Genomic DNA, 27,643 nt, shown 5'->3' on the forward strand with positions numbered 1-27,643 from the left:
AAACTTATAACTATGTACCTTTGACTAAAAAATACACATATTATTATTATAACTCATAATTTATTCATTTTATTGTATTTCAATTTATTATCTAATTTGTATTATATTTTATCAAATTAAAAAAAAATATTTTGAATTATCCTATCCAATGCATCAATGCACATACAATAGATATTATCAACTATTATTATTTTAATTTGACCTCTATCTCATTGTATTATAATTTATATTAATCCACTTTGGTCAATCAAGTACAACAGGTTAGGGCCAATAAATTAAGATGAACACAATATATTATTCAAAATTGTTTATTAATGTACATAATAATTTGTGGTATAAAAATCTACCAGTATATAAATATAATAAAATTGTTATTCTCAGTTTATATTATAAACCTACTACCATAATATACAAATGTTTAGATTCTAAATATTATTTAGGTAATCATTAAATAACATTTACAAACTCCATGTACTTCCCCGTATACACGGGCCACTGAATATAATTTTACTTGGTGTATCTTATATAAAATGCTAATAGCTGAGTTATTATTTGTACATACAATATAAAAGTTATTTTGCTAAGGAATGGAAATGCCCATAAAGAAAAATCAAAATTAAATTCTCATGTGGTGAAGATCTGTTCACCTAACTTGAGTGAAAAAAATACTTTTTAACTAATACAAATAAATAGATAGCTTCACCAAAGTTCATTTATGTTGATACTAACAGATATAAAATATTATCCATGGACACTGGGTATTTTAAACAATATAAATCTTTATGGTTCAAAGATTACTAACTGTGCAGTGTGCACCTCTCTCTAATCAGTCAAATATGTTGTCTCTAAAAGTATTTTATACATTATTCAATTTTAAAATAAAGTCACCTACGATTGACTAGTAACCTAATTAAAATAGCTACCTATAAATAATATTTTAGAAATATAATATAATATGTCTCCATATAACTTGGGTAAAGTTTTTTAAATCGTAAAAACAAGTTATATTTTCGATTAAAATTATAAAACAGGAAGACGTTTAAGGTGATATGTCTACACTAATAGTAACAAATATAGTATTTTAGTTGCATAGAAATTATATAATATTAAATCTTAAAATTTCAAAAATAAATTTGAGTAATACCATAGTTAATTGTGGTTATTAAAATAATATATAAAATTCATAAGGCTGATTCCAATCCATATCAATTTATAATGTTTAGGTGAGATAAAGATAGTATCAGCCATACAGCTAAAATTGTAAACTAATTTTAAATTAAAACTTAAGAGCAAGGAGTGAGTACATTTACAATTGGTGTTTTCTTTTTTATAGCCTAATATTGACAAATTTAGTAAGATACAAATAAGATTTCAATTTTTTTTTTTGCTATTTGAATCTTAAAACTCACAGAAACAAAAAAGGAACATAAAAATTGTCTCTTTTTGATTGGATGGAACAAATATAATTTTTTTGACAGTTAAGGCAAGTACAATTAACTTAATTCTTATAAAGAATTAATTAATTTAATCATTGAGACCTTGTCTTTTTTCTTCTTCTAACATGGCATCTAATTCATCAGTTAAATTGGCTAACATATTTCCGATGTCATTGAGTACATCTGCTGGCTCCTTTTTCCCACTGTCATAAAAATTACATATAAATTATATTTTGTATCTAAATCAATGTTGATATGCATTTACTACCATTGTATAGTAGAAATACTGACTAATATAATTAACAATGAAAAATATACGTTCTAAGTGTATTACTATTATTAATAATTATTAATTATTAGTGATTAGTTTATATTGTAATAGTCGAAATATAATAATGGACATGTTAAAATCTCATTAGTAATAATAATTTAGTGATGCTACCCATTTGAGTAAGAGCCAAACCCAAACCTAAACCAAACTTTTTTTAAATTTAACAAACCTATTTCAATTTTGTATCAAACTCAAATCCGCCATAAAAAAAATAATATTATTTAAACCAAACTATTTGGCATTTTATTTGGTTTGAATATCTACAATTTTCTGTTTATTTTTGTAACCATATAAAACACCTTAAGTTTGGTTTGGTAGGGTTAAGTTCAAAAATCAAACAGTTCATAGCATCAATAATAATTATAAAATATGCAAAATGTTAAAATATCTATTGGGGAATTTAAGTTATTACACAGTTAATTACATTTGTTGGTTTTTCAGTTATAGTATGTAAAAATTATAAAGTATCAATATTTGTTTTTACCTTGGAGGCATTAACGAAAATTGACTTGTTGTTGAGTGCATTGAATAACTTGAAGTTGTATAATGAGATCCTTCAGCTAGCATAGGTTGAATTAATTCTAAAATCGAACACAGTGAAAAATATTATATTAATTTAAATAGAACAAATAAAAATTATAGACTAACCATTTGTAGATCTGATAGTTCTCTGTTTAATTGTGCCGGCATTTTCATTGGCAAATGGAATAGTATCTGATTCAGTACTTGAATTTGACTATAATACAGTATTTATTTATTATTTTATATTTACATATTGTATTTAAAAGATTAATATTTTACTTTAAAGCTTGCATTTGATCCAATATGATCCTCTAAGCTATGTTTAGGAGACATATTGTCTGTATTCCATTTGCCTAAAGATTTAGATTGTAACGTTGGAATACAATGTAGATCAGCAACAACAGTTACTTGATGACACTTTTTATTATCTTCACAAGACTGTTGACGTTTAGGTGGCGATGGTGGTCTACGTTTCAACGTATTTAATCCTGAACAGTCTTCTCTGAAAACAAAAATACATATTATTTTATTTAAGTGAATATTTGGAAAAAATATTTAGTATAATTTTTTGACCTTACATATTTTGTTGAGTTAATAAAGCGGGGACTTTAGCTATTAATCTTGGCTTAACTAGTCCTCTTGGTCTAGGTAGTGTACCACCACATTCATGAAGAATAGATGTTTCATTTGTTGGTGTTAAATCACCATCTTCAAAACTTTTTTGCTGATGTCTCCACTGCGGAGGACCAACAAAGCTACTTGTACCTCCAGTCGTTGAATTTATATTTTCATGTAGACTTTCCAATGATTTGCCACGATGCGTTCCTCTAAGCTAAAGTTATATTTAATATTAATAAATAAACATTTGACTTGAAATATAATTTAGGAAAAATCAAAGGGGGAATAATTCTTTACCGATTCCTGAAATTCGAGTGTCCAGTTCGAATCCGGAGTAGGTCTAGGGGACTTAGTAAATTGACAAAAGCTCAGAATTTGATAAAAAAGCAACAAGACATGATGATAGCAAATTATAATTTATAAAATAGATGTATACCTTGATGGGAACAATATCTGTTTGGCAATATAGTTGTTTGCTACTCTCTAATTCCCAAGGTTGATGAAAGCTGTGATACGTGGCATGAACACGTGGCAAATCAAGTTCAACACTGCCCGTACCGCAACTTATGTTAGTGATACTCGTTCCACATCCAGAACTGCTGCTTACAATGCTTAATGGCGACTCGATGCAGGCCTTTTGGATGCAATATACGGTTTGAATAAAAATGAATGCAAATTGAAAGCATTGTAAAAATAAAAAGGTAGACATGCAAATTAAATATACACAACATGCTTTTACAAGAAACAAAATTCAAAGAAACGAGCAATAGTTTGTGTACTTACATCCCTATTTTCATAATTCATAGTGCCACATTGTTTACTATATAAATAAAATTAAAAAAGTTTGGCCACTAAAATTGTATAAGAAAATAAAAATCTAAGGGAAATTAATCAAATTATAAAACAAAAATGGGATATGCAGTGCAGTGTTTACATTTTTAAAAATAAAACAAATAAATTTTCCAAATACCTACTTATATTTAAGAACATTTAATCGGGCAAAAAATAATTTTATGTGAAGTTATTAAGTATATGAATAGACAGTTTATTAAATATTTTAAATTTGAAAGTTGTAATTTATTTTTAATAATATCAACCCATAAAGTGTTGACAAAATTTAATATTCTCAGAAAAAATATAATATATAAACAAACTAGAACAATGGTGTTAATAAAATTTTCAAAATATTTGTTTTTGCGAAAAATAAACGATTGTTTTTATTTTATATAAGAGCTACAAAATTACTAAATAATGGTAAAATTTGTGTGGATGGATACATAGTGATATAACTAATTGCTTAATAAAAATAAAATATTTTTAAATAATTTTAAGTTTAATAGAAATTGTTGGTGTTTTTTTTTCTATTTATGATTAAGTTGATTTTTTTTTACATTTAGAAATATTTTTAGTATAAATTTTTTTGATTTATAATTTTTACTCACTTGAGTTTGAATAATATATGGAGAATGAGGAACAAATGATTTTCCAGCCTTAATATCCTTTACTCGTTTAATTGCTAGTAATAATCTTTTTTGATGCCCAAGTTTGACTATTCCAATATCTTCTAAGTCTTCCCATGTCAACTGAGTTACATCATCTATTGTGGAATAACCTTGAGCTTCTAACGCTGGTCCATATTCTTCAAGTCTTAGTAATCTAAGCCATTCATCTAATGATCCCTAAATATTTTCATTCACAATATTAATAATAAAACAAATAAAGCACAAATGTACAATAAACAATACTTACAGGAATGTAGTCTAATAATCCATCAGATATATTTAATAAGCCAATTTCTGCTTTTAATTTCTTTCTATGATTAGGTTTCTTTACACCAATAGCAGTTAAATCCTATAAATTAAAAATAAAAATAAAAGAAGTATATAGGTAATTAAATATTCTATTGTGTAAATCAATTATTTAGAAACAACGATAGATTAATCTATTAACTATTTTTTATTGCATAATGTACCTATTTAAATTTAATTTATTGAAGCAAATTATTTCAAAATGTTATTAAACATTGTTAAGAGTTAAAATGAAATGAAATTATTGTTTGTAACTTTATATAAATGAAGAAAAAAAAAATAAAATAAATAAATATACTATTTATTCAACAATATATATTTAATAGGTGTTTCAAAAATATTATACTGGCATTTGGTATTTTAGATTCTGAGCAGAGCGAGGAAGCTAGTGGTTTTACAATGGTGTTTATTATTATTTTTTTTTATATCCTGTATACAAAATTTCTACCAGAAGAAGTGCTTCAATACATATAGTACCTTATATTTTAGCAAATTAGATCAAGATGGTAATTTTTCGATTTTCTCAATAGTCATTTAATTCCACGGAAAAACTACTGACAAATTACGAGAAACCGCTTAAAATGATTTTAATTTCTAACGATTTGTTTATCACCGTAGCAACAAATATAATAATATAATATTAATTCTACTTAAAGGCTATAATAAATAATAAAAATTAAAAAAATCCAGACTGATAAACAGTTTCCACTCAGAATTATTTTTCTTATAAAATGATATTAATCATTGAATTCAAGTTTAATACAATCCATTACACATTGTCCCGCTTGTAAACTACTGTACAGCAGAGTGACATCCACTTATCCGCTTTTTTTTAACTTTTAAAAGTTTTAAGAATGAAATATAAAAATTAACTTACTTCTGGTGTCATTTTTGAAACTGTTCTCATATCATATCCAGCAGATATGAACAATGGTAAATATTCTTCTAGATGTAGATCAACTAACCAACTGTACATTATATCTTTATCCTATGAATAAATATAATTAATATCAATATTAATACTTTATTCAAATCAAATACATACTGGAACCCCTTGATTTAGAAGTCTTTCCACCCTAGTAGACGGACTAAGTTCTGGATGCCAATGAGTGTTTCCTCGGAGATGACACCCTGAAGCACGACCACTATCTAAACTTGCCGTTGAGTGACGAGATCCTGAACCAGAACCAGAAGAACCAGGACTATCACGACCAGGACTTTGAGTCATATCAATTCCTTGGTCTTCCTGAAGCGACAATTGGTGGTAATACATCTTCATATTTCCACTGGGGTGAGAATACTAAGCACAAATCAAATATTTATATGAATGGAAATTTAAGGTTAAAAATTATATTGAAATATTGATTTTATTTACCGAAGTAGATCCTGGAAATGTGAAAGCTGGATGATTGAATTGTGACGATGGTGATTTATTTCCAATTGGACAATAAGTATCTGATCCATCGTAGATATCTAGTATTACAAAATAAATTATTCTTAACTTCAAAATACATTAGTTAAAAAATGTTAAGTAATTATTTTGGTCGTGGGTCACAAAAAAATGTAAATATATGCAGAATATAATTTACTTAAACATATAAAAATATGTCATTATGTTTAGTTTAAAATTAATGGTAGATCATCAATGTCCCTGACTAAAACTCAGCTAATTACAATGCTTTTATGTATACTGTATTTAAGTAATTTCAGTACTCGTTTTTTTTTTAAATAGATTTTTCAAAATACAGTTTTTCTTTTAATAATGTTGTTAACATGTCTTGGCATGGTTTAACTTTTAACAGTACGCCTTAAGGTGTATAAAAAAATTGTCTGTACATTTTTTTTAATTATATCAAGTTAGAATAACCTTGTATTTAAATCTTAAAAGCGAAATTACAAATTATATAATAAACAAGTAAGGAAAAGCATAATATTTTAACAGAATGTGATTTTTAATGCAATGATTTATTACGACATACTAGTATGCTGAGCAGAGGTGAACAAGCAAATGGCAAACACCTGGTTTTTGTATCCTATTAAGTATTAGGTTATTATTATTATTATAACTTTTTTTTTTTAACAAATTCACCATGAGTTTCACCATTTTTTTGCAATTTGCTAAGAATTATAAGAAAGGTTAAAAATTAGGATTTCAGTATACTATTAATTGATTTCACTAGAACTAACCTTATGTTGCTAGCTTTAGTATTAGAGGGAATTTACCTTTTATAAAACTTATATTTAAGAATATTATCCGTGTTTGTATGTTGACTTTATTAAAATATTTAAATTTTAAAGCGTTTTTAAATTATAATATTTTACATACTAATAACTTGTATAAAAATTGAAATATCGTAAAAACGCCAACACACAAACAAAAATAACGTTTTTAACTTCAAGTTTGATAATAGGTCAGTTTACTCTAATACTAAAGCTAACGACACAAGTTTACTTCTAGTGAACGCATATTTGCTATGTTGCAGGGAACAAAAGTGTGCGCTGACATCTTCTTAAGTAGGTACCACATGCATTGAATGCTTAATCTATACATAGGGATAGGGTATTACAAAACTTTTAGAGCATATTTGTCGTACAATATGATCAGTTTTCATAAAATGATATGTAAAGTGGTCCAAAGGTATCCAAACAAATAAATTATAGGTTAATATACAAGAAATATCATTATTTCCATTAATTTTACCTGGTTTGATACAAGTATTTGGATCTAGGAATGCGTCATCGCTGGAGCTACTATATCCTGTTGATCCAAAGCTACTACCTGAATGTCGGCATGCAACTGAATCCGGAATGGCTGGTGGAGGGACTTTCTTTACTTGAGGAACATTTTTCTGAGTTTTGTTCATACTGCTAACTGTAACATCAGTACATCAAATAAGTTTAGTAAAAAATATTTTTTTATAAAATACATTTTATAATAACACATAATATTCCATGTATATCTACTATAAAGTCATAAAAGATTTTAAAAGGTTCAGCGTCCTATTAAACAATGGCTCTGATTTTACAAAAGCCAGCTACTACTTATTTGAAACTCAAGCGCTTGTCAGGGGGAGTTATGTTGTCGAGCCTCATAGAACGAAGTCAAAAGCTTTTGGAGGGTAGTTCAAGGATGTAAAAAATCACTATTCACATAAGCAAAAAACCTTGATTTATTTACATGGTTGAACTTCAACAATAATGTTATTTCACTGTATTTAGAAAAATAATTATTATTTATTATACTTATCAATAATAATCATTAACTATTTTAAGACTATTTTATAATTAATCTTTGGTTTGAAATTACACAATTTATCTTTAAAATAACTGCATTACAGTGTTTTATACATGCTTAATATTCGATTTATTACTTTTCGTTTACATTATATTAATTCTACGTAAATTTATATACAGCTTCTACGACTAAACATAAACATCATTTAAATATAAATAGTAAGTACCTAACATTCGTCGAAAAGAAAAACGGACATGTGTTTGTTAATAATGTTAACACTTTAACATTATTAGATCGCTAGGAATACATTTTGTATTAATAAACACATTTTCCTTATAATATAACATATTATAATTTATATTTTGCGTAACTACAAGTAGGTAGAAAAGTATTGTAGTTCAAAATGATAATAAATGGATAGATCTATAAGATAGACATATTTTTGAAAATAACACTTAACTACTATGTTTAATGACCTTGATTTATTTTTTTGAACAGATTTGAACATATGCAAGACCTATATATAGTATAATATAATATATAATATACCAAACCAGTTTTCTTAAATTGGAAATTTGCGTGGTTGCGAATACAACTAAAATGTAGGTGTTGCACCTTTGTAAAAGAACAAAAAACATACGTGGGAAGCAATATTCTGTCAATATTTTTTTTTTTTTATATTGAAGTCCGCTAAATTGTAATATGCACTAATGCAAAATAATAACTAGCTCTATGAAACTAAAAAACGTATAAAGTTGTACAAAACTCTATAAGCGATAAAAACCTAACCAATCAGCATATTAAATGAATACTTTGAATACTATTTAAATAGTATTTTTAACGATCCGGTTATATTATGTTAAAAATCTATAAATATAAATTATAATATGGTAACTATGAATGTTTGATAAGAGACAAGATCTTAAACTTTTAGTATACATCCATAACAGTATCCTGCGTTAAACATTATACAAAACAGATGTTAATTTTGGTTTTAAAATTAAGGGTGACACGTGGTAAGTAGATGCTCAATAAAAATGTATTACCTCTACTTATGAAACCAAAAACGCTCCATATGTAAAGTATATTCGTTAAATGTTGAATCTAAAATAACATATTTTTTATACTGATAAATTGAATAATAAATAAAAAAACAGACTATTTTATACAAGATCCACGTAAAGTAAGTAAAAATAAAGTAAATGGTAAGTATTTAAGTAGTACACCCATAATATTGCTTCGTAATATAGGTAGGTACTTATATTAAAACAATAACCAATCAAAAATAAGGCAACGAAAATGTTAATAATGTATTAGGTATATATTATAGTAAATTATAGAATACCTAATACATACTATAGAGTACAATTAATATTTTATTTTAGTGATTAACGGTCTTTAAATAAAACATTTCGGTAATTAAGGAATAATTTAGTTAATATATAGGTATATATTATATCTGACTCAAGTTATTCATATAAATCAAGTACCTGAAATAGTGAAATGTAGATAGGTATTATCAAACATCAATATAAAAAATCTGTGGCCAAGTATGATTTAAGATTAAGCACATTTAAACCTAGTGATAATGAGAATTATTTTGAAAAGTGAATTGGTAATTTAAAATTTTAAGTGTATAAATTAAAACGTACTAAATAGTGGTGTATATTAGAAAATATTAAAACAATAAATCATTTTTTTTTAATGATTGTTTTTAGCAATAACACCAAGATTGGACGATATCAAACAATGCTAATTTAGATGCGTTTTGATCGCAGAACAGTTTTAATAAGCATTTCTAAAAATTATCAATAATTTTAATTATGTAAATAAATTAACAGATGTGCATTTAAATTTGCAATATTTTATTTTAATTTAGAAAAAAACAATTTTAAATTAATTATGCACATTTTTATTTTCTAGACAATTATAAACGGAAACAAAATATGAAAACGTATAAATTATATTCTTAAGGGGACGTCACATCCGCATAATATACAAACGCACAACATTGCAAATTTTTGTCCAGAAGAACAATTTTTCTGATGTTAGTTTTAACTTTTAATATTAGAATGAATTGTTCTATTATCAAATTTAAAGGCGAAGAACATAAAGAACATATTCTGCACGTCGGTCTTTTACGGTTTTTAATTTTCAAACAAGTTTAAATGAGCATTCTTAAATCGTATTAATTTTGCGAATAATAAAGAAAAACTTACTCATAACTCGCTTAAAAATTTAAACATCATACAAATAGCCGTACAAACACAGATGATATTCTTTAGTTCGATAATAGATCGATTCACTCCAATATTAAAGCTAACAAAACAAGATTGGTGAACGCAAATTTGATATGTTGTACTTTTGTAAGGAGGAAACAGCAAACGCGGGCGTATTAACTACAATTTAAGAGAATCAAGCTACATCAGGATCAGGTACTGGATACCAAAATATTTACGAACTATAATAATCATATGCTTCAAATCGTATATTATGTAAACACACGCAGCAAGTGTATCATTATTAGATTTTATAATAATTATTAATGTACAATTAGACTCATTAAAATAAATTACATTTAAGTTAGGTATTAATGACCATTATAATTATTGAAAACATTTTACAATCTAAATAATGCCATTGAACTGTTGCTTTAACAATAATATCAATAATATTCAATAAATTCTAAAAAAATTGTATTAGATTATATTTGTTTTTGTATGCATGTCGTAAAAATATCTAAATCAAATAACTAGTTTTTATTTGTTTACAACCCGAGTAAAATAAATAGATTTAAGTTATAAATATTTTAAATATTATTAGAAAGAAAAATGTAAAAATTCATAATGAGTTTTCAGGATTTTAATATTCGATACAAGAATATAATTTTATTATGATAATATTAAATATTAATATTCATATATTTAGTAATCAAAACACGACGGTAATTATATTGATTACCGAGTCATTAGAACATAACATTATGGTAAAAAAGTGTTGAAACTATTATTAATTTATTTGTAATAAATAAAGTCTAAATAAATTAAGTCTAACACCAACGCTGTTTCAATGATCTAAAGTCGTATATTAAAATAATATGTGTAGCTTACTAAACACAATTAATATGATTGCTTGGTTAATACTAGGGGAACAGAAAAGACGGAAACAAAAGTATGTTTGGACAATGGGCACACACGATTAAATACAATAATATGAATTATTATTATAGCCTATTCCGTATAATCGAACTAGGAATAATTTTTTTTTGTTTTCAGTTGAGTTCTCAAGTTTAATTCATTTGATTTGAATAAGTGCTGTACGTCCGGGTATACATTATTTAAATCGTATGTACCTACGTGTACATTATATAATATTATACCTGGTGAAATGTTCGTTTGAACTATTCAATTGACATTCGACGTTAGTACAGGTTAACATATATCATACCTACCATTATAACGAATCCCAAAAACTAGAAGAATCTATTATATTCTATTGTTTTGTTTTATTCTTGTTCTTTATCCACTTACTATTCAATAAATTTTTCCAACTTCCACTCAGCGCTCTCAGATACTTGGTAAACCCTTTTGGTTCTGTAGACTCGTGAGACAAAATCGAACCACTTATTGAAGACCCAGCTAAATTTCCATCAGATCGGCTTCTAAACATTGACGTAAATGGTCTTCTGATCTTACTGGAATCTTCAACATATTCGGTTTCGACTAAAACGATATCGTTGTCTTCGAATAGACTATCGAAACTTTCATAAGTTGTATCCATCATGCTCTCTTTTTTGCTATTGCGGCGGACGGATGGAAATTTTCGCATAAATCCAAAAGTTGATTTTCTGTCTTCAGAGCTTGAACGATCTAATATTCGTTTGCCAGGTGGTAAGGGTGGATGTGCCCATAAACTGTTTCGTATATCAGACATGATGATCAAATGTTCAAACAAAATACATCCGTTTAACTCGTTTGAACTATATGTATAAACAATATATGGACGAAATAAGAAGAGAACTAACATACAACATGCATTATAGGTAATTGTGTAAAATTAAGCCAAATATTTTAGTAGTAAAAAATAGTTGAAAAGCATGCGCTCAATAGTGGCACAAGGGCGATTCCGTGACCTATTATAGTAGTAAAAACATATAGGGACTCTTGAATATAATGATATCATTATTTATGAACAACTGGTGATTATTAACTATGTATTTATTTATCAAAGCACTTACTACACAGATAAAGTTGTATAGGTATTAGATGATATTAATATGTACTTTGATAAGTACAATTTATAAAAAAATATATACGGTATACACACACGTATATAGTATTGTTATAAGTCATAAGTTATAACTATCTGTAGAACTATACAGTTTATTAACTTGGTTGTTTTCATACCTAATTACATATTAAAAATATGAAATACAAAACAGTACATAACAAGTTATAGTTGAAATTTTAAAAGAAACTATTGTATGAACGTGTAGAAGAAATATAATTTAATGAGTCATTATAGTACGAAGTAGTTACTATAGGTCGATACAATTGGAGTAAACTAGTGTGTAGGCTATATAAGACGTAGGAAGGTATATTATGCACATTCATTATTATTTATTAGCAATAACGTTTTGTATAGATACCTACGTTTTATATAATTGACAAATAACCATGGAATTGCGAGATACAAAAAACTGAAATAGTACCTATAGTATAATAGAAAATGAAATAATTTAATATTTTTCCCTAGTTCCGTTAAATGATATTGAACTTCTATAATTTTTCCTTGAAACCAGATGAAATAACAAATATGACCAAGATGAATGATAGGTTAAAAGATAATGTTGTACGTTTGTTTTACAGTAGTCTGTAGGTTCTTGACATTACATTCCTTGCCTAATACGGAAAGGAATGTTTTGACACGAAATCACGTATAATCTCGAACACCCGCACGCAGACGACGATTACTATAACTATCAAGTATTGAATATATAGGCGGTAAACAATATTTAAAAAAAAGTAAACCAATATATTTTATGTAAATTTAGTTTTCATATTTAAAATAAATTAGTTTCGGAAAAATATGAAGAAAAAAACATAATAGCATTATTATACATAGTATGATCAATGATAATAACCTATTAATTATGATATTAGTAATCTATATTATCTATTAATTAAGATATTAAATTAAAAAGGCTAATTTATAACAATTTATTAGACAATCTGGTAGCACAAATACTGCAATTATGCATGGTCTATTAAACCACCCACATTTGTTTATATGATATCAATCCGTGGTGTATTACGAAGGGTAGAATTTGTGGGGGAAAAATATTAGAATCAGAAGGGACGTGTTATTTTCCCGCCTTTATATACTGAAAAAGTATTGTTATTTGTTACCATTAAACCAAACCAGATGTCAACGAAGTTAGTTAACGCATACTGCAATATGTAAAGAATGATCAAATCCATACAATAAATAAAATATATTATCAGATCGACATACTATTTCACATGCAATAGAAGACCAAATCAAATTTAAAATCATCAATCCAAATAAATTGGCTAAAGGGGAATAGTTTTCCAAAATTAAGCAATAGCTATAAATGCTATAATATAGCTTTATTTATGTAATTTGATAAATCTAATAAATATAAAAGCAATTAATAATTATTGTTATTTAAGGGAACGAGTGTTGTTTTAATATTCATATATTAAAGAAATATAAAGTATTAATGAAAAAAATTATAACAAAGTACCTAAAATTAATTTTTATAAAATATGAAAAACAACAACAGTAAATTATGGCCACGGTCACTTACGTTTAAACTATAATAATAAAACAACGCACAGAAACTGTATCGAAAAAACTAACCGAAATAAAGTTCGTTTAACATTATAACGTATACTAAATACACATAGGTACAGATTTAACGTAAATAATAATATGGTACGAACAGCCACCGACGGACTTCAACGTACACACGGCAACTAGTAACAGTACCGCAAAACCCACGCGGACCCCGAACAAGAACAACCAGCGACATCTATAGTCGTTTCACATAAATTGCAGCATTTGCAACATGTAATAATATTATATTCCTACACGTTCCTACAAATATAATTACATATTAACTGAACTAAATGTAAGCATACAATAATAGTAATAAATGTACCAATACATATCACACAAAAATATGCATACCTATAAGCACATAAGTCATTTTAAAACAAAACGTGTTTATAATAATGTTAGAACTTTTGGCACAATATTATTTGTATGTATAAATCCTAATAATATTTACCATCTTTTTATTTAAAGTACAAACTGCTTATAATAAATTATTCATGGTGGCACACCAATTGATTGTACTAGTTCTTATATCATAGAATTTACCGAGATTAATTGGTACAAGTACCAATTCAGACACTGCGCAAGGACAGTTATTACAATTGAGATTCTATCGATATTAATTTACTTTTACCGTAACATACAAAACTACATAATAATAAATTATTCTAAAATATCACCCTATACCAATGTAATACTTAGAATAATACGAAGAGTCGAAAAGTATTAAGGTATTGTGTATTATTATAAATAGCATATCGCATAATTCACAATTTAATTATTATTATTGCAATAACCATTAATAACAAATTCAAGAGTTGAAGTTTGAAAACTTAAGATTTTATTTCTGGTATATGTAAATGCATAACAGATGAAAGTAGCTTATAGCGCCAGGCAGGTACAATAAATGTGGGTAGCCCAGGAATTTCACAACACACCATATGGTCGTCATCTTGTTTCTCCCCTTCTCTTCCCCTCAAACTCTGATTTAGGTTTAACGATTTATGCACACTTTAGGCAAAACAATGACCTTGTATACAAACAAAGATGATCATTAATGAGTTACTTTTAAGTTAATCATTAAAGCTATTGAAATAGAATAATTTTGTATAGATAAACAATTAAAATAAGTACACTAGGAAAAAGTAAACGTAAGCAATAATTTTTAAAAAATATATAAAAATAAAAATTACTAAAGAAATTATTTATTTATTTATAACTTGTATACATCTACAGTATATAAATATAAGTTCGATAAACGATTATTAAAACATAATTACATAATAGGTATATGAAAATTATACCATAATATAGAGTATAGACTATAAAGAGTTGTTAACTATTTCCCAAGTGAAAATCAGGTGTCTAGTATTATACTATTGTTGATAGATATTATTTCAGCAGTATTTTACTGATTAGCTTCACTTTCACGTTTCTAGCATTGTATTAACGTAACTCTCTTTTTGGTTGAATACAATCAATTTTAACAATTGATATTAGTAGTGCTTAGAATTGATAACTAATTATATACTCTAAACAGTAAAATCCAAAAAGTAAAATGAAAAGGTTATATTAAAAACTTATAATATTTAAAACATTGAATAGGTAAGCATATATTACCTACTATAAAAATATTAACATTATTTTTGAATTATTTTTTCATAAATATACAAATGATTGCAATTTTAACATTTTACAATATATATTATATTTTGTATTTATGCATCACTCGAAGTTACCTGATTTGGTAAATAGGTATCCTAATTCCTAAGCTTAGGGCATAGGGATTAGAAGAATTCCTACCAACGAATCACATCTGAAATCCTTGACGAATGTAGGTACCTACAACGACAATATACACTATTCTTTTTTTTTTTTAATGCTCTATATCTGAAAGTAAGCACGGTAGAGTCCATAGCATATATTATTGTCCCGTAGGGAAAGTATTCACACAAAAACCTCGTTTTACGTGACCGGCCTAGTTGCCACAAACGAAATGGGGATGTGCATATATATTCATCAACACGTTTCTACCATTCATGTACATCATAATATTATTGCCAATTTGAGTTATCCTTAAAATGAGTTTAAAATATTTTAACATTGCACCAAGGAATAAAAACACGATTGGTTTAATCTAAGACGCTAAGGAGTTTCCGATCTTTAATGTACAATACATAACTTTTTTTAATACTCCTAAACGTCCTATAATCTATATAAATACGCTATAAGTTTATAGTAAAAAAACCCAATTGTATAAAAACGGTACGTTCTATAATTTTTTTAAATCGGCATAGAGAACGTGATATATAATATGTAAGCTGATACGAATTTATTAGTTTCAAGAACAGTAAAACCAACCATGTTTAACGAGTCAAATAATCTTTTACACGATAACTAACATATATTAGAAGTTAATAAAAATTACATAATATAAGTAGAAATGTAATTTAATATCATGGAGTATTACCTATATGATGTATAATAATATAATATAAAAATGTCTCACCGCGTGTTGTTTCGTTGATATTTTCTTCTATTTAATTTTGTTTTCAAGAGCTACATTTGTGTAATTGAAAGTATTATTTTGTTTACCTAAACTAAATTATAAAAATTGTTATCTATAGGTACGTGTTGTTTAAAACTCTGAGGTGGTCAATTTATGTAAATTCTTTGTAAGTAGAATTATTAATTCACATTAACTATATTAATCTATACAAATTTTAATGATTGGGCAGAAATTAGATCGATGAACCCATAGTTGGAGAGCTGGTGTATGTATCTGAGGGCAATAACATTGCGACACCGTGTATATTATGATTGGTTGGTGGGTATATAATTTAGTGTCACGAAGATTGATTATTTTAAGGCGGTGTAAGTCATATAGGTACCAAAACCCTTTTAATATCCCTATGGGAAAAGCTAAGTTAAATACTCACTAACAATAACTATATTATATTTCTATAGGGTTACCTAACTTTATATTATATTATATCAATTTTTTTTAATCAAACAAAATAAAGTAAAAATGTATTTAATTTTTAAAGTATTTAAGCTAAGTTTAAGTTTATCAACATTAAACGATCTAACAATATTATTGGTTAAATGGTTAAAAGTTAAACGACCCGGTAGGTAACGTCTCTACAGTTCGATCCATATAGGGCTACTCGTCCAACATGTCCTAGACTACCTAAAATGCATTACCTACCCGAACACTGGTACCAACTTTCTTTGCGAACCTAACACATCACAAAATTAAAATACTAAATACAATAATATATTGTATAGGTACCTATGATTGTTTATGGAATTAAAAAGTAATTTGTTATAACTTATAATATCGTGATTTTACATTCTCCTAAAATGAAAAATGAATAATAATAAACCTAAAAACGTGTTTTTTCTTATCATAGGAGTTTAAAGTAGGTATACATTATAGGTGTGCCTGTTGACTCTGAAATTTTTATTCATATACTACAGTAAAAATAATTAATTAGTACATTTTGGATAAATTAAATTGTTTCATTATCTTAATTTAATACATACACAATTGAAAAATTGTATTTGATCGTGCTTATATTTATCAATTTCAACCAAGGTCTATACAACAATAATAAAGCACTTAAAATATAATGACGTTTAGACAGTCTATAATGTTGAGCCATACTATTTTATTTGACTAGCTAAGAGTTCAGAGTTGTAATAAAAAACATCTAATAAACCACATATTTTTGTCACAAGCTATAACGTATATTATCTATCGGCCATTGCATAATACAAATAGTTTTTTTAATGTTTTAAATATTATATTTTAGTAATAAAATATTGTTTCTAAATTAAAGAAAAAACGGGATATGTTATTTTGGAAAACGGTTTAAGCTGATTCTGTTATCTAATGTTTTACAATTTAGATAATAGATCTTTGATATATTTATATTATTAAAATATTTTGATAAGAATAAATGTATAATATTATGTATAAAATATAATCAACCAAATCAGATTACATATTTGAGAATTCAAGTATTATAATACAGGTAGTATAAAGTATGGACGGTATAGACAGTATAGTACACTTTACACAGTGCACAGGTAGTTAATATTTTCATACTTCGTTAATTGGTCAAGCTGTAACTTGAAAGTTTTTTTTTGGTTATAGGTCAAAATAATTGAACCTTTACCCTTTGTTAATTCTACATTCACCTTAAAAAAACCGAAGCCAAAATAAATTATTACCTATTATTTTTATTATGGATGAATTAATACATTTAATAGTACTTAAAATTCCCGTTAAAATCTTATTTGAATTGGTAATTTATTAAAACTTTAAAGAACACATGGGTACCTTTGTACTTTTCAGCCTCTAATCAAATTCTTGGATATTAAACTTTTATTATATTTTCTGATAAAACTTAATTATAATATAGTTAATAGTTATGCTATATATAATGATAATTTAAATATATATGTATATAATATAATATTATATAAATGAGGTTAACAACAAAAAAATCATAGATAACCCCAATACGTAATTGATCGAAAAAATATGATATTTTCTAAAATTAAAATAGTATTAATATTATTAGTTATTACCAAAATGAAACCTTACTTGAAAAATGAAAAGACATACAATAATTTTCACGGCGTAAGTAAAAATGCTGTGGGTAATAGGAATTAGAATCCTGCCTTCAAGTAATAACACTCGACAAAAAAACATACTAAATAATAAATTATTAATTTAGTTTCATATTTACTTTACGCGAGGATTTTTATCTGGACAAACCTTATGACACGGCAAGACTATCACGAAATTTCGTTATATATATATATTATATATATATATAAGAATATAACTATGTAAGTATTAAGTAAGTATAATACGAATTTATTACAATAGCTGGACCTACATAATAATTAGGTAAATAAATAAAAATTAAAGATATCTTTAGTATTTTTTTGGTAAATTTAATATTGGGTTTTTTAATTGCATAGTTCATAACAAATAATTTACAAAAACTAAAAAATATGCTTTTAAAAATAAAATAATGGTATGATAACAACCATTTTTACTCGAAAGATAAAACGAAGTCATTATAGAGCTAGAAAGGTTTTTTACTTAAAATGGTATACGATTGCAGCACAGCCTGTCACTACTTAAAAAAATATAAAAACTGCTAGAAAGGAATAGAAAGATGTATAAACAATAATTATAGTACCTATAAAAGCAAAAAAGGTATCAAAATCCAATGACAGATATGAATACATTGTTGTGAATTAATTAGGCATGGAATATATGGTATATAAGTATGGAATCATAATAATTGGATTTTGATGTTCCATCTATTCATCAAAATAAAAAATGAATGATTTCATTGAAATTGACATATTTAAACCTGTATTGAAATATTATAGATATTACGAACTACATATTACACAACATAATTAAATATATTTAAAAAAATGGTTATTAATTAAAGTAAATAAAATAAACTAAAAATATGAATAAACTCAAATAACCGCATACGGAATCATTTTATAAATTTAAATAAATGCCATACCAAACGTCGTATTTATTATAACTTAAATTTAATTATAACTTATAAGTATTTATTTATAAACAGAGCTTATATTATGTTGATTATATGTTTTTTTAATGATTATTATTTATTATTATTATTACAATATTTAAGGATAACTTATTGTTAATATACCATACAAAACTTAAACTATGCCACAGGTTATGGAACCAGACCACACACGTAGTCATTAATAATTTATACATTGACAAATATCGGAATATAAAATTAATACGTAACAAAATAATATTTCAAATTAAAAATCAGAGATTTCATTGAGCTATACAATAGATTTTGAGTGTACCTCGCACTATAATTGGATGTGTTAAGTATGAAAAAAGGTGAGTAAGTGGAAGTAGTCGCTCTGCTGTATACAGCAGATTACAAGTGGGTTACTGTATAATGGATAGTATTAAATTTGAATTGAATGATATAATATCATTGTATACGAAAAACGATTTTGAGCGGTGACGATTTGTCAGTGTGGATATTTTATATTATATTTATAATTAATATTATAAAATTAAAACAAAATACTTAACTAAAATCATTATTCTTGGTTATTTAATATGTAATTTTCTTCAAATTTTAACACAAAATAACTATAAATAAAACTGTGTTTTTATATTTTTAAATTATTTGGTTACAGAATAACCTATTTGTGTTCCTTAACTATAAAAGTTGAACATTTTATACATTTTTAACTACAAACTCATTTTTAAGTTTTAAATTTGATAAGTTGTCAAAACCCGAACTTAAATGCTTATAAAAAAAATTGTGCCTATGTATTTTTAATATTTTTTAACTGCTATTTAAGCAATACCTATATTAGAGGCCTTGTACTACATTTTCAACCTTTTTACCTAACAAATAAAATTGTATTATTGGAAAAAAAAACTAAAAAAATTGAAATTTGAAATTGTCCGTAAACAAATCAAAACATTTTGAAAATTTTATCAAGTATTGGAATTTATCCATAAAACTGTATATCATAGAGAAAAAATTGTATAGACCCACAAACTGGAGCCAATACAGCGGAAAACATTGAATATGTATCGCCGAATTACAAAACATAATTGTTCTAAACGAATCTTAATGGAACTTCCCATTTTCTTGAAATGAGGTTGAAAGAATGCTGGGGACCTATGCATCCATCAAACGATTATATTTTCAATTATTTCCTAAACGACACGAAAATCATATTTTGTAAGTGATTAATATAGTAATAATAGTTTTTTAGTACAACATTTTTTTAAATATTTTATATTTTATCCAATATGAATGAAACAATCTTTTGTAACTATCTAATAAAGTAATAATAATTATTTTGTAAAACAACCTTTTTTAAAATGTATATTTTTTTTACTATTATTTATATGTAGTTTTTGGTTGGTCGTGTACGATACCGTGTGGTATACAAGTAGATCGCTGACGACACCGTTACGCATTATTTAGGTAAGTAGTAAGTACGTACTATGCATTTTTGATAACTGATAAATAAGCGATTTGTATTAAGGCACAGTCACGGTCGTTACGCACCACCACATTATTCGATATCCTTCGTTTCACAACGAATTAGTATATACTTATATCCGATTTTGGAATTTAGGGATTGTGCCACGAAAATAACAATAAGTGTTATTTTTACAGGGTGAACGATAACAGATAGATAGGCTTTAATATTTAATACTATACGCAAGTACGCACCCAAAACAATGACCTACCCAACCTTTATAATCATTTCAACTTTCAACTACCAATAGCTGTCTGATAGTTCTCATTATATGAATTTATAGATTACTATGGTAACCTACAATACAAGTAATATTAAACGATAAACATATAAATCAAATCAATATTTATATAATTGAACAACCGCATGTGCTGTTGGCGAATATGAGTTCAGTGGGACCAATTTTGACATTTTGTGTAGTTAGCGCTTTAATATTAGAATGAATAGGCATATATCAAACTTAAAGGTAAGATTGTAAGAACATACATCTGTTTTTAGGTTGATAGGTAGGTAATAGGTTTTTAACAATATTTTAATTTTTAAGCGAGATAAATTTAAGTAAAATATTAACAATTATTATAAATAAATAAAATAAATATTACGTTTTAAATCAGCCATATCTCGCTTAAAAATCGGTTAAAACTTCAAACATAGATAAAGTTCGATAACAGGCAAAATAATTAGTGCTAACCACACAAAATTGGTTCTGCTGAACTCAAATTTGATACGCTGTACATTTGTAAGACAGAGATAAAAAGATTGATACAACGTTGCTAGTGAGAAAAAATATACTTATAGCAATTAAAAAAAACCGTCATGATTTAGTTACCTATAATTTATTTATAAGGATTTAAGCTCAAATTTTAACAAAATTCAACAAAATCAAGAATAATTCAACAACAAATTATTATGTAGTTAAAAATATAACATTTTTTAATTGAATACTTATGAATTTAAAATTGTGTACAATATTATCATAAGTTTTTTATTAGAATAAAAAAAGTTTACCGTGAAGCAATATATTATCTACATTTTGTATGGGCGTTTGAAATTAACGTTTTGTTGAAACTTCAATTAAACCTATTCAAAGGTTAAATATCGATTTCTCCTAAAACGTTTTTTTGTTATTATTCAAAAAATATTCGTGAGAATTTGAAACACTCCACTATTACTGATACTATAATTTTGTATATGACATTGACATTTTTAAAATATTTATACTAATTTTAAGCTATTGATAGCTAACCAATAGACATTTAAAACTTATTTATTTAATTTTTTTTAAATTTATTTAAGTATTTTATTTTTACAAATGTTGATAAAAATTAATATGTTAGGTCAAAAAGTTTGAAAAGTAATAAAATGTTCCTCATAAGTTGTAGGTAATTACAGCTTATAGCATTATACAATTATCGAAAATCCATAGGCATAATACACCGGTCAACCAACATTATCTGCAAATTTAGCTCTACCAGTTACAATTTGTCCGGTGTTATAGACAAAGTTAGGAGGCTAACTATGTTTTGGACCCTCTTTAACTTACACAACTTGGCTCTGAGGAACCCACAAATTCAAAAAATGAATTAAAATTATTTACAATACATTATTAACTGAATTATAAACAATGAAATGTTTAAACCATTTAGACTAATTTTAAGCTATTTATGCAACGAACCAATTAACTCCCGTTGTATTAACATATAAACCACCGTTCCGGTGTTCCCTGTACCTATGTTGCCATGTTGGTATTAACATAAGTAGGTATAAGTTAAGGTTAACAATAATATATACGATGTTTTCGACAAAATAAATTATAAAATGTCCTTAGAAATCTGAAATAGTGACAGCTTGGAACCGTTTATCGTACTCAATGATTTATTAGTTAATTCAATTTTAACACGTCATCTATTAGTCATTACAGTGACCTACCTACTCATAAACATTGACGATGTACCTACAACAGTCTACAACTCTAAACTTATTATAAAGCTGCTGCGACTTCTCCGGTTTTATTGATGAATTGGTAGAAACTAAATTATATTTAATCAGTCGTCAGTGTTAAATTACTAAAATAACAGATTTACAGAATATTTTCAGCTATACAGGTATCATTTATTTAGTGTTATTTAAAAATGTAGTTTCTTGGAAAAAAAATACGATAGCGATCGATGGTACCTACTACCTAAGAATATTATTAATCTGTGCACCTATAGACTATAATTATTTACTATGGTATAATTATATTATTATTAAAGGTGCTGTACATTTATCGTTAGATATAGTACCACTAATGACTTTATTGATACCAGACTAGAATTACATTTTTTTTTTTTTTTGGGAGGGGGTACAAGTGTACAACGCAACACAATGACCATGCCAAATGAATGAATTACTTCACTTTTTACCTTTTTTTCTCTTATGGCATCATTACATGGGGGCCGAACTGTTTTTACACATGGCTTAACCCTCTATGCAGCAAATTTCACATTTTACCTATATTTACAGTTAACAACATTCGTAATCCGACAACGACTTCGTTCGTACTTCGTATGTCAAAATATAAACAAAACAACTAACAAGGTGATAGTAAAGTAAACTAAAATATTTTTAACCACATTTAATATTTATAATGTATATTATAAACAATGTTCTCCTATCATCATATTTTTAAATTCCCTTATTACACCTATACTGTCTTCAACTAGGATAATCAAGACTCAAGAGCAAAAAGAAAGGGTATGATGAATCATGATGAATTTGGGGTTTGACACAAGCAGTTTTAAGAGTTTTTATTATGGCTATTTTACTTTACCTAACATAAACCAACCTTATGGAATACAATTGAAAAACAACACACTAACAAAAATAAAAGGAAACATTTCAAAAAAATTTAACATAGTAATCAGTCAGTGTCGTATTAATGTATGTTACCACTGGGGGGCAACATTACTTTTGATGTGATCCTGATTTTGCTTGAGAAAAATGTTTAAACTACCTAAATTATTATTTTTATAATAATTTTGGCGACAATATTTTAGCTACTGTTTAGATTATTAAAAAAAGAGAAATATTATAACGGTAATATTTTCTTTTATAAAATACACCTTTAGACCATATACCTATAGTAAATTATTTTAGATTCTAAGCGAAGCGATGAATGTATTGATTTTACAATGATGTTTTTTTTTTTTGTGTGTCTGTCATCACCTTTTAGGACATTAAAAGTGCTTGGATTTTCTTTAACAGTAACTTTTCTGATATGAAAGTCAATCTAGTTGGTACTTTGGGGGGGTTAAAATTAAAAATTTCCCAGTAGTTTTCAAAAGCGACATGAAAAACAAAAGAAAAATTAAGGAAAAACGGGAATTTTTACGCAAAATCTTGTTTTTGAGAAAATCGATTTTGGTTTTTGGTGTAACTCTAAAACAAATGACCGTAGGTACATGCAATTTTGACTGAATGTTTATACTAGCATTTTCTATACTCTATAACATTTTCCAAATATTTTGACTTATTTTGAGCTATTTACGGACATATTCAGTTTCCATTTTTTTTAGTTTTTTATTCTACAAACATCAATAAAATTTTATTTGTTGTGTAAAAAAGCTTGAAAATTTAATACAAGGCTCCTACTATATTGTTACAATGACCTTTGAAAAATATTAAAAATCCTTAGTCACAGTTTTTATTTATAAGCATTTAAAGTTCAAATATTGACAAAATACGAAAAAATCACGAAAATTAGAAAATAGCACTAATAGCACTTGAAAAATTTAAAAATACATAGGCACACATTTTTTTTTATAAGCATCTTAAGTTTAAATTTTGACAAAATTTATCAAATTTATAATTTAATAATTATTTTATAATTAAAAAGTTATAAAATGTTCAACTTTTATAGCTAAGGATTGAAAATTGAAAACAAGGCTCCACGTAAATAGGTTATATATAAATTACTTTATTTACAAAAATATCATCAAATATACTTGGTAATATCATAGGCTGACTGACCGTTTTTGCTCAGAATCGTTTTTTCTTATACAATGATATTATATCATTGAATTCAAATTTAACACCATCCATTACAGTGACCCATTTGTAACTTACTGTACAGCAGACTGACATCCACTTACCCACCTTTTTAATATTGTGTCTTAGGGTCATAAACATTTATTATAAATTATAATTTATAACAAATAGGTACCTACTAAATTCATAATATAGCTTATACCAGGGCTTATACAATTTTTCTTCTTAAGTTTGGGAAAATTGATTCATTAAATTGTTAAAATCAAATTTACAACTTTACTCATTGGTACTTAATATGTTCAAAAAATGTTATGATATTGGTAATGGTAATTAACAGAGTGTTAAATATTAACGTAAAATTTCATAATCTGTTATTTTAAAAATTACTATGAAAAAACTACTACCTATAAAAATATGTGTAAGCAAATTAACAATAAAGTTTCAACAAATGTTATGTACCTACCTACTATGCTAAGTAGTAATTTGAATTATTTGTATGGTTTGCCATATGCGTGTGCCAAATTAATATATTATAAACGACATAACACAAACTGCAGTTTAAACCATAGTAATCTACACTGTAGACATATCAAATCCACATACTAAAAACTTAAATACAATTTATTTCATTATTTGTTTATACTTAGGTATTTACTGTTGAAAATCAAAAAAAAAAAGAATATAAAATAATATATTATACTACCTACTACCAGTACTACCTAGATATTATATACGTATGAGAACATCAATTATTTATAAACAAATTTAATACAGTGATGACCTTTGTTTTATTGTGTTTTCACATATACAAAATACTCACACCCATGAGAATTGAGAATAAAAAAACTGTTTCATAAAATATATGCCATCTGTGTAACATCTGTCTAACTGAGCTGAATGTTCATTAATTACATTTTAGTATTGACTATTAAGAGTATAAATGATAAATGTTAATATAACAATAAATTTTTAATTGTATTACACTAAATACTCGACTAAAAATTAGTAGGTAATATTTAAGTACAAAACTCAATAGGTATATCTATATTTTCATGACTTTATGTAGGTACTTTGATAACAAAAAACTAGTTCAATTCAATTTAATTTCTATAAGCTAAAACAAATAGCTACTTGCATCACAAAAAAACGATAACTACCTATCATTGTGAAATTGTTTTACCTAACCTGATCTGAGGCAATAGGTAGGTTTTTAAAAACGATTGTATTAAAATCGACTGTACCAAGACTTACCTACCAACCTAAAACTAACTCACATTAGATTTAGGTATTTAGTAATACAATACAAATAACTTAGTAAGTTGTCATCCATAGTAGACTCTTATGGCTTATATATCATTTCCTAGGCAAATAGTTAGGACAAATGTCATATGATCACTAGGTACAATGCGTTTTCAAAACAGCCAAGATGGGGAAAAAAAAGACCGAACAGATTTCCTGAAGGGCAAACCCGGGGTGTGGAAGAGGATAAAATATAGACACCATAAAAGGCACTTACCGCTCAGCTTCCTCATTGTGAAGTCTGCATATGAAATAATGTCTGTGGCTGCAACAGTCTCCTGTGTAGTTCTGGCAGGCAAGATACGGCGTCCTGAATCCAAGAGTTCCGTTGGGGCACCACCAAGATAAACGTCCCCGTCAGACAAGTCCTGGCTATTCGTTGCTGTAGATACGCTAACGATTCCAATATCGCGATTCGTACCTATTACATCCAGTCGAAGAGATTAGAAAACCACTGCTCTTGAAGTGGTGTAAAATCCGGTCGCGACATGGTGTCACCGTCTCCGGTCGGTGTTGGGTCACCCTCCTATGCCAGGGTCTTGATCCGAATTCTTTTCGACACGAACGGCGTCGTAAATCGACCGGTTATCTCAACTACAATAACCCAAGCGAACTCGTCGCGTAAGCGATTATTGGGTTAGTAAATTTCGTACGGTCGTACCAGCCAATAACGATCAACGACTAGAGAGTAGAGACGAATCGCAAAGTCGCGTCTTGCGATAATTATAATAATGATAATAATAATATTAATAATTGTAGAAATAACTGAATCACTGGATAAGAAGGGAACGTTCAACGTAATAAACTAATAAATAATAATGTTACAGTCGGTCGAGTATTATCGCAACGTACGGTAAGGCAGTCGGCAAGGCTACGGCAGTACGGCGGCGGCGGCACACAGCCGGCGGTTGTAGCGCCACGCATGCGCGGTGTAGCCGGTAGTGGTGGGGCGCGGACGTCGTCGACGGACGGGTGGAATTATTACGCGGCGAGACGACGAGTGGAAAACTCGTCATCCTACAGGCTACAACTACTACCGCGATTATCATTATTGTTATTTGTTATTATTATTATGAAACGCGATTTGTGTGACGACATCTAACGGTGAAGATGTAGATCATGGTGTTCAATAAAATATCGAACTTCAGAACTTAAATTCCACAATACACTTTCTTCTCATTTCTAACCACGATTAAAAAATATAGTATCTATAGGTGCCTCCGCTGTTCCTTAGACATTAGATCATAAATAATTCATAATATAAGTATATAACACTAATAAGTGTTAACACTAATTGTATAATTTGAAGCGTGGTTGGTGGTTCTCAGATTCTCACCTTAGTATTTGGCAGTTGGCATGGTTATCTACCGACTACCATAGCAGAATTACTAAAGGCGGGTTTCCGCGTAAACGT

General features: G+C 27.0%; 1 protein-coding gene across 5 annotated transcripts; it reads right to left on the reverse strand.

Annotated features, from left to right (window-relative positions):
* Positions 1 to 292: 292 nt before the first annotated feature.
* LOC132938479 (uncharacterized) lies at positions 293 to 27,137 on the reverse strand. 5 transcript variants are annotated; one of them, XM_061005334.1, is made up of 15 exons: positions 13,781 to 13,939; positions 11,481 to 11,929; positions 7,417 to 7,587; positions 6,091 to 6,188; positions 5,761 to 6,015; positions 5,593 to 5,703; positions 4,657 to 4,758; positions 4,350 to 4,586; positions 3,344 to 3,541; positions 3,205 to 3,255; positions 2,868 to 3,121; positions 2,569 to 2,791; positions 2,416 to 2,503; positions 2,252 to 2,348; positions 293 to 1,639 (listed from the first exon to the last, which is right to left on the reverse strand). In XM_061005334.1, the coding sequence occupies exons 2-15, from the start codon at positions 11,881 to 11,883 to the stop codon at positions 1,525 to 1,527; spliced, it is 2,403 nt and encodes an 800-aa protein (XP_060861317.1). In that variant the 5' UTR covers positions 11,884 to 11,929; positions 13,781 to 13,939; the 3' UTR covers positions 293 to 1,524. The 5 variants fall into 5 exon arrangements, with proteins under 5 accessions (XP_060861317.1, XP_060861318.1, XP_060861319.1 ...); XM_061005335.1 differs by having other exon boundaries at positions 13,718 to 13,939; XM_061005336.1 differs by lacking the exons at positions 11,481 to 11,929; positions 13,781 to 13,939 and adding an exon at positions 26,447 to 27,137.
* Positions 27,138 to 27,643: the final 506 nt, after the last annotated feature.

The sequence above is a fragment of the Metopolophium dirhodum genome, chromosome 2 (genome assembly GCF_019925205.1).
Source record: "Metopolophium dirhodum isolate CAU chromosome 2, ASM1992520v1, whole genome shotgun sequence".
NCBI classification, from domain to species: Eukaryota; Metazoa; Arthropoda; class Insecta; order Hemiptera; family Aphididae; genus Metopolophium; species Metopolophium dirhodum.

Bases quoted from the DNA above. Each gene is read 5' to 3' on its own strand.
- LOC132938479 (XM_061005332.1), bottom strand. From the start codon at position 11,976: ATGTTAGTTCTCTTCTTATTTCGTCCATATATTGTTTATACATATAGT. The intron at 2,792-2,867 runs GTAAGGTCAAAA...TTTTGTTTTCAG, and splicing joins TTATTAACTCAACAAAATAT to AGAAGACTGTTCAGGATTAA. The intron at 2,504-2,568 runs GTAAAATATTAA...ACTGTATTATAG, and splicing joins GATCAAATGCAAGCTTTAAA to TCAAATTCAAGTACTGAATC.